Genomic DNA, 14,724 nt, shown 5'->3' with positions numbered 1-14,724 from the left:
CCCTGACGGGCAGACCCCGACAATACAGAAATGGTGAAAACACCACCCCCCTCTCCACCATCATCACCATCATCGTGCTGCCGTCAAAACACAATGGTTTCAAATGTGTGGCGGCCCTCACTGACGATGTCTTATCGGCGATGGTGCCCCCCCCCGCCGCCCCCTCTGAAAATTCGTGAAGAACACTGCCCTAGACGAGCCAGCCAAGCGACTATGTTCGACACTCTGTCAAGGTTTCTCAAACTCCAGTCCTCGCGACCCGCCACGCGACGCCTTTCCGCGACGACCAATTTGCTCCCCATTCAAATGCAAAGGAACTCGTCCCACGTGGCACGCTGGGCAATTGACGCCGTCTGTCACGTGGGACGCGTTCACGCGGACACCGAGGTCACAATCTTATTTCGAAGCGGCTTCATTAACGCAATAGCCGTGCTGATTTGCATCTTCCTTGTTCTCTCTCCAATGGCAAGTTTATCAATGGTCCTCTCGTCTCTTACGTTAAATCTGCCTCCGCGTTTCAAGTCTCCTCTGATGATGCACGTGGCCTGCCATGCCGGCACTGCGGAGGCGAGGGTTGGCGGTTCGCGCGCACGATGTCACACGACTCTTGTTCCCTTTTGGGCGTCGAGGTGCCGTTCTCTGGCTTGCCAGGAGAATGCGGTGCAGTGGAGTGTGGACTAAAACTCCACGTGCACCATCTGTAAGGGGATAGAGTCCCCCCCCCTCGCACGCGTTGGGTTTTCTCCGGTTTGCTCCCACACGTCAATAATAAACACTCATCATTGATTGGCCCAAAACCTCTAAACATGCACGCACCTCCATGTGTCGGGGCTTAGTGAGTATTGCGAGATGCAGTTCGCGTGAAATACACTGCTGTATAATGAACGCAATCTCCATATGTATAAAAGGCAAAGTTGTGAATGTGTGTGTCTGTTAAAAATGTTTAGCGTACTTCCCGACATGCAACAAACTTGAAATTTGCCATGTGGGTACTTTCCAGACTGTACACCATGCAACAATTGTTAAAATATATTTTTTTTGGGGGGGGGGGAGGTCAATAATGCAGATATTTTTTGCACAAGTGAGCTGTGACGTCACATCTGTCACGTGACCCGTGCACGTGGAAGCGTAACGCATTGTAGTGTAGTGGTTAGCGCGCCGCGCTACGAACCCAGCGACCCGAGTTCGATTCCCGCTCACGGCCATCACCAGTGACGATTATTTGAACCGGTCCTGGGCCTCCCCGAGGTCGACTCAGCCTCAAACAAGTAACTGCTGTGGTGTGTCAACATCGCCACTGGGGAGACAAAAGCGGCCGGGCTTGGTGAATCCTAGTCCCGGGCGAAGCCGGGTAGTAAGGCTAGTTATTATAATATTATTGTTTTGCCATCAAAGCAGTTAAAGATAATACTGCATTGTTCCAATAGGTGGCGCTGGAGGCTACGGCATGTAATTGTCCTCTGTGCTCTTGCCATCGACGGCTGAGTGAATGTTTGGATGTTGGATTTATTTCGTACCGTACGTAGCCAACCGCGCTAATCGGAGGTGCGGGAAAAGGACAACACACTAAACACAAAAAGGAGCTCTAAAGAATTGAGTTTTCGCTGTGTCCGGCATTGAAATAATCAAATATTTATCTGTTTAATTCACAAAGCTGTCGTTGTTTTTTGGCAACGTTTCATTTTTTTCTTCAGTTGATCATCATCATCATCATAAATCAGTCTCGAATTTATCCACTGCTGGATGAAGGAGGCCTACCCACGCCGTTGCCTTCGATGTCACGATGCATCTTCTCGCACTGCTGCTACGATAGCTGAGCTCATCACGGTGGCCACCCTGCATTTAAACATCAGCAAGACATAGGCGCTAACTGTAGGCGATACGTGTGGCGCATCATTGATGGGTCCGTTAATATATCTCTCTCCTTTAAAGCTAATTTTATATTGAACTTGTGTGTCTCTCTGACGCCCGACCACTGAGTCGTGACATCGACTGAAAGTTTCGCTGTATGCAGTTAGTCAGTAAATGTGCAGTGTATCAAAAAATAATAAAATCATCCATGTCTCGAGTTTCAAGGCTGGCTGCTAGCTGGGCTCCTCTCCACACCAGCAGTAACTCTGGCTGCGGGCCGTTGCCACCTAAACTCGCTGGGTAACTGGCTACACGGAATTTTTTTGTGTGCAACAAAAAGCATTGAGTTGAAACGGCAGAATAAGAAGTTCGGAAGACATCTACTACTACTAATAATAATAATTGTAGAAAGTGACACCGAAGCAGTGGAAGTAACGAATACAGAATGAGACTGACCAAGGGGCATTTAAAATTACTCTACCTTTTCAATCTGTGCTCATTTTCATGTAATTATTTCACCAGAATATATAATTTCCACAGAATAGAAACCCCGCTCACAATACACATTAGCTTGGCATTTTATTACATGAAAGCGGATTACTTTTAGTGCTCCCAGTATGGGAGGAAAGTGAAGATGAAAATGACAGAAGCTGTCTCTCTTTTTTTTCCATTGCAGGGCCAAAATTCCAGATGCGAGCCGCTCGTTCTGCCACCGAGCCAACCGGCAGGTTATAATGTCCCGCTAGCAACAATGAAAGGAAACAAATACTAATGCAAGATTTAGCAATGCAACCAATCAATGTATGTATCGATCTTGATTTGAAGCTTTCGTGACTGCAGGAATCCATACTCGTTGGTTCCTTCGGTAAAGTCACGTGGGTAGAAAAATAATAGATCACGACGTTTCGATGGCAACACAAGCAATCGTCATCAGGTGGGACAACCACAGAAAAAAACTGCTGAAGTAGGCTTACTTTAGCAGATTTTTTTATTGCTGTGGTTGTCCCACCTGATGACGATTGCTTGTGTTGCCATCGAAACGTCGTGATCTATTATTTGTCTACATACGTGATTTTACCCAATGTATGTATGTATGTTGAACTTCTTTGGCGCCGTACCTCGTCAACCGTACTAATCGGAGGTGCGGCAGGACAACAAACTATAGACAAAAATCGATTCTGAAGAAATTATTTTTTCAATCTCGATTTAAAAGTGCATAGCTCCCGTGTCCCAATACCAATGGGTGAATGCCGCCCTACGTTAGGTAGGTCATGGCAGGTGTTTGACCATACTTCAGCACGCTGGTCAGTGCGGCTTGGTGAAGGTGGGAGAGCATAGACGTTGGCGCAATGTACAGTACAACAATGGGAAGAGGGTAGCGTAGGGAGGGGAAAGGAGGAGCACACGACCGGTGCTGATACCCACTTGCCAAAAATGTAATAATCGTGGCCGGGTTCGTAGCGACACAAAACGTGGTCCCATGACATTTCCTTACCAGAAGGGGCCGTCACACTGTTGCCCATCATCATCCCGGGCCTTCTACAATCGGGCTCATCCTGGGACAGAGGACTACACGTGATTGACAGCGGGGGGGGTGTGGGGGGGGGCAATCGTCAGCATCAGCCAGCACGAGGAGAGGTTAGGCCACCGATGTAACTCAACGTCGCAATCTCTCTCCCTGGCGGTGCGTGGCGCTATCCCCAGCGCCGTCAGCAGGGGGCAGAGGCGACACGCAGTTGGTGGGCGCCGAGCGGCACGCGGCAGCCACGGGCGTCACGAGACCACTCAGCCGGCCTCACGGCGACAGCGACGTTGGCTGCGAGAACTCACAAACACAACGCCGCGCTGCTGGGAGAGGCCCCAACGCAGGAGATCCCCGGGAATTTGATCTTCCAGCGAAGCTCACGGCTCGCCCTGAAACCGCGTCAGCACAAACCATGGCCAAGATGCGGATGCCAGATAGTGCAAAGGGACCGAACAAAAAAAACCCACCATCTCTCAAGTCTGCGGTCATCCAGAATAGACGATCAGACGTATAACGACGCAACGCCCGATACGTCGCAGCGACGATCCACTACGCTGCTCGTGACACCGTTGCCTGTCTTGACTCAGTTGGGCGTCAAGTTGAAGTTGTTGCGCTGCATCTACATCAGGCGGACGAAGATAGGGAAAGTTGAGCGCGTGAATCGATCACCCCCCGTGATTTGATTTGCCTCGTGGTTCTATTAAATTACCGGATTCATTCATTGCTATACCGAAATTACGCGTGCGCCGACTCGCACTGCTGACCAGAGCGGTGAAGTATGGTCAAACAACGACCCCCCCCCTCCTCACCCAACATGACATGACCACCACGGCGTGCGGTGGACTTATGTCCAGCACTGGATTGGTAAACGGGTGAAACACGTTGATTGTATTGTTACTAATATACTATTATTGCTGTGGGTGTTTGTGACTGAAAAAACTCGTCTCGTTTCGTGATGTCTACACGGGCAATGCTTGTTTGCGTATGCGAATGCGCGGGGTTTCCTTTCGTCGAATTTAAGTCCAAACAGGCGGCAGATATGTAGAGATACACGACTGTTTTTAATAATCCACGCGACATTTCAGAGGTCGCGGTGATCACTCCGTGCGTTCACCCGCACGTGGCGACGTGGATGTGCGCGCGTGCGCATGTTCATCGACATGTATGTTGCGTACACACGCGTACAGTGTGGAGGACTCTCACCGGAGACTGGCATGTTCGATCAACTGCTGGATGAATGCCTCCCCTCCCCAAAGCCGCCGACCGCCGCCGCCTCTCGCGGTTCTGCGATGTAACCATAATAATCATATTAATCTATCATCCTGCGAGCCTGTTGCGTGATGTATTTATTTTAACCAAGACCCTTCCTTGAACCCTGTGTTCGAGAACGGCCTATATTGTTCTCGACGGACTCATCGTTGACTTTGAGTGAAGGCAGTCATCGACCTAACATGTCCATCGATCATAAATACCGCCGTGTATTTTTAAACACCGCTTGTGTATGGCCATTTATGGGCTTTTTAATTATTTATTTCAGAAACTGGGTTAAGTCATAGGCCAATGATGAAATCACCTGGAATGCGCCCAGCTTTTTGCCAAACCTCGGAAGCTAAGCAAGGGTTCGAGCCTACATAGAGCCATGAGTCTGCATAGGGTCATGAGGCTGCTGTTTGTGCGGAGCGACCGTGTCAGTAGCGGGGGGTTGTCCGGTAAAATCCACTGTTGTACTCCACCCCAGTGCTCCAACGTCTATGCCCCACGCATTCACTCACTCGCCCGCACTGGCGACAAACGTGGTGAAGTATGGTCATATCACCTCGCCCCCCCTCACGCCCTCTCCACACACCTCGCCCCCCGCACGACGTGGCGAAGACCTTATCCAGCTGTGGATCGATAACATGTCTGCACAGTACGTAGTATTGTTGTTACTGTTGTTATTAACGACGGGGTAGATTTATGAATGTTAAATCTGTACATTAGTTGGCAACAGCAGGACGGCACGCGTGTGTGTCCAACGCCTTTTTGTGACATCAGCCGGGCGCAACAAGATTTCTCTGTGAACTCTCTCCCCGTGTTGGAATCTTTTTCTCGACCCTATTTTAAACAAGAACTCGCCACACATCCCAGGGTTGACATTCGTGACGATCACGGGATTCTGCTGGATAATTACAATTTGAACAATTATAATTATCATTCATTATCACGACATATATCACCTTGTTCTCTATAGTTCACTTAAACTGTGACTTGACAATCAAGATATGTGTTTCTAACTGGGAAACTCGTTTTTTTTCGCCAGGTTATTTCGCAGAGGCTCTTGTGTGCAAAAAAAAACCGGTTTACATATTCGGGTTTAATGAAATGCAAGCGTACGATTTTACGTTGCATAAAACGAATTCTATACCTATGTGTCGTTGCAGAAAGTGGGCACATTGAGGTTCAACTTGTGCGGTCAGTCTTGGGAGTCTTCTGATCACACCTGGCCACTGCGGGTCGGTGGAGGAGGACTTTCACGAAACCCGCTCAGATGTCAACCGCCACTGTTGCTCGAACGGAGGTGGCCTGGTTTCATAGGCCTAGGTCGTGCTACTGCTTCTAATATAAATCCCATACATCGGGGCATTATCTACGAATTTGAACACCGCTCGCTTTGTATAGCGACACTTGTGGCAAATATACCCGTGTTATTTTGAACCTGAGTAATTGTACATTTTAGCACCTTTCTATCGATAGCGCCTGCGTCTGAATCTGTATCCTAGAACTTGCTGTGCCTAATGTGTGTTTTCGTACAAGATATTAAACATATATTTTTGCCAGTCTTATACAACCATAGGAGGAGGCGTCAGTGTGCATTTGGACAACATATTCCAGCGCGTACAGTTGGAACGTGCATACATCTCAGATGATTGTTGTTGTTATGGTTGTATCTGTTGTTGTTGTTGTTATGGTTGCAGCTGGTGTTGTTATCGTGGGTCCGAGTTTGTGAGTGGGCCAACGTGCAGAGTTGTGAGGGTGATGAGGTTACGGGGTGAGGTGATCGTGTGAGTGATGGGGGGAGTGGTGACGAAGACCTCAGAGAGGTGGAAAGGGAGGGTTTGGTGAGTGGCGAGTGAGGTGGTTGTGAACGGTGGCTGTGAGTGGTGGTGTGTGGTGAGGGATAACTGAGAGATGAGGTAGCCTTTGGTCACGGGTGCGGGGGTGAGCGAGGTGGTTGTGAGGTGATCGTGAGTGGTGGTGAGAGCTGAGTGAGGCCAGGGTTTGTGTTCGGGGGTGAGGTGCTGCGGCCGGTTGTGGATGATGATGATGATGGTGACGGGGAGTGGTGAGGGAGGGGATGAGGGGAGGAGGTTCGAGGGGGAGAGGGAGGGAGGGGATGGCGCAGAGGGCGAGGGGACGGGGCTGCAGGGAGGGGGGTACAGCATCGTGCACCTTGGGGCCGGCTTATCCAATGGGGCTCCGGCCCGACCCCCGCGCGGAGTCTCCACGCATAAAAGGCGCGCGCCCGCGGGACCCAGCACGCGCGCGCCACAGAGAGCGAGAGAGATATTTATAGAGAGAGATACAGAGAGACATAGGGGGGGGAGAGAAAAAAACAGGTTCTGTGCTCTCCGGCTCTCTCCGCTCGCTCACCTGAGCGCGCGGGGCCAGGCCGGCGCACCTGTTGTACCTGCAGACACACTTACCTATCAGCGGGAGGGCAGGCGACAGGTACAAAAGAGGCACTTTTACCTGGGCAAGGGACACCTTCGGCACACCTGGAGAGAAGACGCGTCGACAGAAAGAATATCGCGCTGCGAAGAGAGCGAACCTCGAGCGAGGAGGAGGAGGTGGAACACCTGCACGCGGCCACACCTGGAGAAGATACACGCCCAGCTGAAGATCCGTCCGCCAGGAAGGAGTCTGCGTAGACACCTCCGGATCTTCGGACGACAACAGCAACAGCAGCAAGCAGGCACGGCAGCTCTACCTAGGAGACGGCACACCTGTAAACGCAGCACCCCTGTCTACGGCAACAACAACAACAGCAACACACCCGCCAGGCCGTTCGCCTTAGTCCGCGGTCTAACATGACGGATGTGTTCGACTGCGGCTCGGCTGACCTGCGGCCGGACTTCATGAAGAGAGAGGCCGACTTCTACGGGCTTCACCAGGCGCACTCATCCCCGACTCTCCCCGAGTCCACATCCACGGACTCCAGCATGAGCTATTACCCCTCTCCTCCGAGCGCCTACGCTGGCTACGGATCCTACTGCGCGCCGGCCTACGGGCAGCAGCAGCAGCAGCAGCCTCTCAACCACTACCCCTACCAGCTGCCGCTCCAGGGAGCTGACAAGTCGTACCACCAGGGCTACCACCAGTACGGGGTTTTTGGTAGCGCCTACGAGGCGTACGGGCAGAGCGCGCCACCCAAGGCTACGGAGGATGGTGAGTTACCGATCTTTCAAACTGAACCGCGTTCACAATGGTGATCGTAATCACCCGTGTGGTCACCGTCATCATCGCCTTCATCGTGATCATCATCGCTATCATCGTCATCATCAACATAATTATCAGCAACAGCGGCACCATCATCATCGCTGTTGACATGAGCCAGTGGCATCCACGAACGCTTTTGCGCAGCGAGATGAGATCGTGTTTAAAGGTTTATTTTTTTGCTTGATCGATTGATGAATTTACCAGAGGTCTGTACCCTTTTGCATCAAGGGTTACCTTAATCGACGTATGCATACTGTGTGTACGCCTAGACTGTATGTTTGCACGTATGTGGAAACCACGTTATGGCGCGTGTTACTAAAGCGCTCGCGCGCGCCATCGTCGTCGTGATGGAGCAGATGTGCGGCGTGGACGCGTGGTGACAGTCGGATTGATCGGCGGCGGACACGCGCTCGACGTAAGAGCGCCGCTCTAGTCAAGGACCGTTGGGCAGTTGTCGCGCACCAAGCGATGACCACGCGTAGGTCGCTGCTGTGTTACAGTGCTCAAAGGGGGCCCCACATTTATCGGCAGCCCTTGAGCGAATATCAAAACATCACAGCGTACCGTGTAAGACGTTGCTTTTCCTCCACGGAAGAGCGTCGATGTTTGATACGGATGAGATATATTTTCGCTCTTGAGCCGTCTTCATAATCGTTAACATCTTCGGGACATGATCAATCCACTGCTGGATGAATGTCTCCCCCAAGCCGCCGTCAGATACTCTTAGTCGATATCAAGACGGAATGACACAATCCCTCGCTCGTGTCATTCCATCTCTCGATCAAGCCGCTCAAACGATGACTGAGCGCGCACGACTGTTCGCAAATGATGACCGCGTTTGTGTGTGTGTGCGCGTCTCTTTCTTTTCTCTCTCTACCCCTCCTGCTCGCCCTCCCTCCGTGCGCAGTGGACGAGAAGGAAGAGGCGTCGCGAGAGAGCGGAGTGCGCATGGTGAACGGGAAACCCAAGAAGATTCGCAAGCCCCGAACCATCTACTCGAGCTTCCAGCTGGCCGCCCTCCAGCGCCGCTTCCAGCAGACTCAGTACCTCGCTCTGCCCGAGCGCGCAGAGCTCGCCGCCTCCCTGGGAGTCACGCAGACCCAGGTGCCCCCGCGTGACACATTTCGCATGCGCGTGTGTGTGTGTGTGCTGGTGTGCGTTGCGGTCCTGGGCCTCCCCTAGGTCGACTCAGCCTCAAATGAGTAACTGGCGGCGGTGTGTTAAACGTCGCCACGAGGGAGACAAAGGCGGGCGAGCGTTGTCAGCGAACGGCCTATTTAGGATGAGCGCATTTCGTGCACGTGTCTAATACCACTTGCCCCCAACAGTCTGTTAAGGCTATGTGTATTGGGGTAATCCTTTGCCTTTGCCGTGGTCAGCCAGTCGGCCGGCCGCGTGTTCCCGTGGCGTCCGACGTATAAAACCACGTACCGCGCGAGAAAACCATCGGTAATGTTGAGTCAGGCTTTTAGGCGAGGCCCCATTCGGCAGGGCTCGGCTCGTAACACGAAGTGGCCACTGCTCGGTTGGCGTGCGTAACGAGGTCGTGTTGCGTTACGACAGCGGCTCTCGCGCAGAGCGCAGCCCGCGGACACGAGGAGGAGGGGGGCGACACGCCCGGCCCCGCGGTGATGCGCGCACACCCCACGCGTACCTTCTGGGTCGAGGCGCCATGCCTCGAACTTCGCGTCATTTGTGTTGTTGTTGTTGTTGCGTTCTCTGAACGAGCCGCGCTGTCACCGAGCGCGGTGTGCGGGATGAGCGAGGTGCGGCAGGGGTGGAAGACGGTGGCGAGGTGTTGACTACCTCGCCGGGTATGCAGGAGGTCGTGAGTTCGATCCCGACCCAGACGCCTGCCGCTGTATATTTGGAGTTTGCGTGTCTCTCTCTCTCTCTCCGTGGTCGCGTGGATTTTTCTCTGGGTCCTCTCCACATTTAGAATCAATATCACGCGTTTAGAGTATTTGGCTGCTATACATTTCCGCGTCTGGAAAATAACTATATGGCTCGGTCGGCCTTACCTGGTAAAATAAAAATAGCTTTCATTTCAAACGGCGAGGCCACCTACCGAACGGTGACAAGAATAAATAACCCAGATATTACGTCCTCCTCCCCATATGTATCTCTCCACGTTAAACAAAATAACACTTTCTTACACATCTCATCGGCCCCGCGTCCTTCGGGGAGTTTTTTTTTTCCCCCCAGCAGCTTTGGTTTATTACAGACAAACTCTGCACCGGGCTCGCTCAAACCAATGCTGCTTGAACCTACTCGAATGCCAAAGGGTGTCTAGGGCTTTTTCTCATAGAAATGCGTCGTAGGTTCGACGCAATGCGACGTGCTACAAAGAAGGGTCATTGCCCGAAACGTCACCTCTTGTATATTCGCTTTCCCTTGAGGGCAATGGTATTGGCGAATGTGTAGAGTTGTTAAATGGAGCTTGCGGTTGGGAGTTTGAGGGCTTGGTCGAGATGAGTGGCTGGGCATGGAGTCATAGGTGCGGCCACGCGTCGTTATGCACACACTCGTCGTTGTTGTTATGAACGGAGACGTGTGGTTTTTTTTATGATGTAAAAGTGAGGGCTGAATAGCCCCAAATGTGACCAGACAACTCCTGGCGTTACCTCCATTCAGCAGCGGGTTGAGTAAGGACTGGACGTGACTTTGTCGTAGATACTCGGTCGTTTCTGAAGCCAGTGAGATCCATTGAGTGTAGGACTGTAAATTTCGATGTAAAGCTTTCGTGACTGCAGGGATTCATCTTCTTGGTTCTTTCGGTAAAGTCACGTAGAAGGGAAATAATAAAATAATTAAAATAAAACATAATAAAATACAATTCTCACGACGTTTCGGCCACAACGCAAGCAGCCGTCCTCAGGTGAAGAACAGGGCTGTCGGAAAGACAGCGTCTTAATGGATTTTGAAGGAATTCAGACGCTGTCTCCCCGACAGACCTGGTCTTCACCTGCGGACGGCTGCTTGCGTTGTGGCCGAAACGTCGTGAGAATTGTATTTTATTATGTTTTATTTTTATTATTTTATTATTTCCCTTCTACGTGACTTTACCGAAAGAACCAAGAAGATGTTGGACTGTACTTTATATGCGACCACTTCCCACGCTCTCCCCGCACGCGTTCACCAATCGGCACTGACACTGTTGTGGTGAAGTATGGCGAAATAGAACCACCCTCCCCCGCGACCCACACGGAACGAGGAGGCCCTTCATCCAACCATAGGGCTGTCTGTGTGTGTGTATATATATGTGTGTGTGAAACTGTGTGTATGAGACTGCGGGTATGAGACTGCGTATATGTGTGCGCGCGTGTTTCAGGCGGCAATTGCAAGTATAATTTTTGCATTGTACATTTTAAATGGGAGACATTAATGATTCATGGTTTTGTTTCTTCCGTTTAGCCACAAACTATGCGAATCATAATCCACGGAGACCGCGATTCCTCGCCATGTACTTGAGCGACCATGAACGAACCAGGATGTTGAGAGTAACACACATTTATTCATGCTTTACTTTAATTCCGCATGAAGTTAAATCAGTTATCGTCGCCACAATTAAATCAAACTCATTTAATGGGATTTGCCAAACACCTTAGCGGCAGGCGAGCTTTCTGAAAGATACAGTGTCGAGACTCAGCGGAGCTCTGCTGTACGGTGGCGAGATGTTAACTACCTCGCCTGGTATACATGAGGTCGTGGGTTCGTTCCCGACCCTCACGCCGGTATATATGGAGTTTGCACGTTCTTCCCGTGGTCGCGTGGATTTTTCTCCTTGTCCTCTGGTTTTTCCCCTCCACGTTTAGAAACGTGCATTTTGGGTATTTGGCTGCTATAAATATCCACATGATAAGCCACTTCGTTGAGCTACCACTTGTGGCCAGGTCGCTTCTGAAAACTAGTTATACAGTTTCGTGGGCCTTTCCTTGCTTGCATGTGTGTATGTTGAACTTATTTCGCACCGTATGTAGCCAACCTCGGTTGGCTGCGGTAGTTATGTAATGTATTTTTAAATTGTAAACATCGTGTAATATTTTGAAACCACGTTCTGAACCCCTATTTTATACACACTATCATATATATAAGTTTAGTTCCTTAGTAATACCTCTATTTTGTAGGACACTTCTGTACATATTTTTAGGAGTTCACTGTGTGTACGTTTAGTAATTTCCGTATCTAATTGTTCATTGGAACTTCGGTTTGTGGTTCGGGTTGTGAGTAATTGTTTGAGCTGAATCCTAAACGACTCCTCGGCCTTTGTCGCCGGATTTTGGTGGGCAGAGAGCGAGAGATATTTCACTCGGAGTGGGCAAAAAATAAAAGTGCTAATGTCATATAACAACAACAATAACCCCTTTCACACCTACCATCTTCCACAATTATTGGAACACATATCCCGGGTGCATCATTACTTTTCCTATTATTATATTTATACATTGTGTGTGTGTGTACGTGTGTATGCTGGTGTTATTGGTTTGGCGTTGAGAAAGGAATTGTCATGAGCCACAAAGCTCAGTGCTAGACACTGAGCAGAAACTATCGAGTCACGCGTGTGTGTGCGCGCGTGTGTGTGTGCGTGTGTGCGCGCGTGTGTGCACGCGTGTGTGTGTGCGTGTGTGCGCGCGTGTGTGCACGCGTGTGTGCGCGTGTGTGCGCGCGTGTGTGCACGCGTGTGTGTGTGCGCGTGTGTGTGTGCGCGTGTGTGTGTGCGCGTGTGTGTGCGCGCGTGTGTGCACGCGTGTGTGTGTGCGCGCGTGTGTGTGTGCGTGTGTGTGCGCGTGTGTGCGCGCGTGTGTGTGTGCGTGTGTGCGCGCGTGTGTGCACGCGTGTGTGCGCGTGTGTGCGCGCGTGTGTGCACGCGTGTGTGTGTGCGCGTGTGTGTGTGCGCGTGTGTGTGTGCGCGTGTGTGTGCGCGCGTGTGTGCACGCGTGTGTGTGTGCGCGTGTGTGTGTGCGCGTGTGTGTGTGCGTGTGTGCGCGTGTGTGTGCGCGTGTGTGCACGCGTGTGTGTGTGCGCGTGTGTGCGTGTGTGCGCATGTGTGTGCGCGTGTGTGTGCGAGTGTGTGCGCGTCTGTGCGCGTGTGTGTGTGTCTGTGCACGCGTGTGTGCGCGCGCGTGTGTGCATGTGTGTGCATGTGTGTGCGCATGTGTGTGCGCGTGTGTGTGCATGTGTGTGTGCATGTGTGTGCCGTGCTGGCTTTCATAGGTGCTCGCTAACAACACTTGCTCCAACAGTCTGTTAAGACTACACGGGGGATCTTTGTCTTGTTTGGGGGGGGGGGGTCGTGCCTAGCGCACTGCACTACGAACCCGATAACCCCACTTCGATTCCCGGCCGCTGCGAACATCAATAGCGATTATCTTAACGATCTCAACCAGCCTTGGGTCAATGCATAGCCATAGGTGAGTAACTGGTGCGGCGTGTAAACCGTCCACAATGGAGAGACAAATGCGGCCGGGCTTGGTGCTGACCATACCAGCCCCTCGTGAGCCGTTTCGGCCATAACTGCTCGTTAATGACAAATGCCCCAACAACGAGGGGTGTTCGTGCGTTCGTGCGATTGGCATCACATCCATCACTGTCTGCAGCATCTCCCACCTTCCACGTCTAACCCGGAACCGCGTCTCTTCCCTGGACGGAGCGCAGGTCAAGATCTGGTTTCAGAACCGGCGCTCAAAGTTCAAGAAGATCGGCAAGCACGGCGAGATGATGCCCACGCCGGCTCAGGCCAGCCCCGCCAGCAGCGACCCCATGGCCTGCGACTCGCCGCCGTCGCCGGGCCACCAGCTGGCCCCGTCGTCCACCACGGGGGGCCCCGGCCACCTGGGCCCCGCGTCATCCCCTTGGGACTGCCCCAGCCCTGCGAACAGCACGGCGCTCTCCGCCGTGCTCATGCAAAGCGCCCAGCACCAGCAGCAGCAGCAACATCAGCAGCATCAGCAGCATCAGCAGCATCATCAGCAGCACCAGCAGCAGCTGCATGCTCAGTACCCGCCGGTTGGCCCTTGGTTTGGGGGGCACGCTCACCTGCAGGGGCCGTCCACGTACGGGCAGCAGCAGACGCCGCCGCCGCTGCTGCACGCGCCACACATCGACGTGAGCGCGACCGCCGCGTTCTAGCGAAGCGGAGCGAGGGGGGAGGGGGGAGGAGACGGAGGATGCGGCGACAGAGCAGCCACGGGCGTCACTTGCGCGACTGGCGAAACTGTTTGGATCAACACGTCCTGTTGTTGTTGGTATCATTACCACCACCAACCACCACCACCACTACTACTACTACCACGAGACCACCTGCACCGCCACGACGACCATCTTTAATGTTGCTGCTGCCACGCGGCGGGGACAATCCGAATAAAATCCGCGCGAATTTTTTTAAAAGACGCAGGCCGACTTGGTGCAAGCTTCAAATGCGTGACATTTCAAGACGCATTTGTGTTTTTTTTACTCACTTACTTACCACCAACGAGTAATTTAAAAAATATATATATAATCGTTGGGTCGTCGCATTAAGTGCATCAGTTGAAGACAAAAAAAACAGCGTAGATATTTCAGGGACAATGGAGGAGTTCGTACGTTGACTTTGTCAGTCTCTCGGGGTCGAGACTCTATGTATTATTATTGTTGTTGTAGCTGTCCTTCGCAGTGCCTTCCTCCGGTTATAGACAACACACACACGACACTTCTAATTTATCAAAGCTTGCAACAACGCAATATTTGCTGAAACAACAACAACAAGAACGATGATGATGATGATCAAAAAATGGTAAAACAAAACAATTACGTAAAGGTATACGGAATTAAATATAAACACAGAATTGTACATAACCCTCTACAACGATATCATTATACCCCACCTCTATACT

General features: G+C 51.7%; 1 protein-coding gene across 1 annotated transcript; it reads left to right on the top strand.

The window, feature by feature from the left end:
- Positions 1–7,086: 7,086 nt before the first annotated feature.
- LOC144934300 (homeobox protein DLX-5-like) lies at positions 7,087–13,981 on the top strand. The gene is made up of 3 exons (XM_078859975.1): positions 7,087–7,801; positions 8,760–8,956; positions 13,508–13,981. The coding sequence occupies exons 1-3, from the start codon at positions 7,444–7,446 to the stop codon at positions 13,979–13,981; spliced, it is 1,029 nt and encodes a 342-aa protein (XP_078716101.1). The 5' UTR covers positions 7,087–7,443.
- The last annotated feature ends 743 nt before the right edge of the window (positions 13,982–14,724 follow it).

This window comes from Lampetra fluviatilis, chromosome 10 (genome assembly GCF_964198595.1).
Source record: "Lampetra fluviatilis chromosome 10, kcLamFluv1.1, whole genome shotgun sequence".
NCBI classification, from domain to species: Eukaryota; Metazoa; Chordata; class Hyperoartia; order Petromyzontiformes; family Petromyzontidae; genus Lampetra; species Lampetra fluviatilis.
This window is presented reverse-complemented; position numbering and strand designations above follow the sequence as displayed.

Bases quoted from the DNA above. Each gene is read 5' to 3' on its own strand.
- LOC144934300 (XM_078859975.1), top strand. From the start codon at position 7,444: ATGACGGATGTGTTCGACTGCGGCTCGGCTGACCTGCGGCCGGACTTC. The intron at 7,802-8,759 runs GTGAGTTACCGA...CTCCGTGCGCAG, and splicing joins ACCCAAGGCTACGGAGGATG to TGGACGAGAAGGAAGAGGCG. The intron at 8,957-13,507 runs GTGCCCCCGCGT...GACGGAGCGCAG, and splicing joins TGGGAGTCACGCAGACCCAG to GTCAAGATCTGGTTTCAGAA.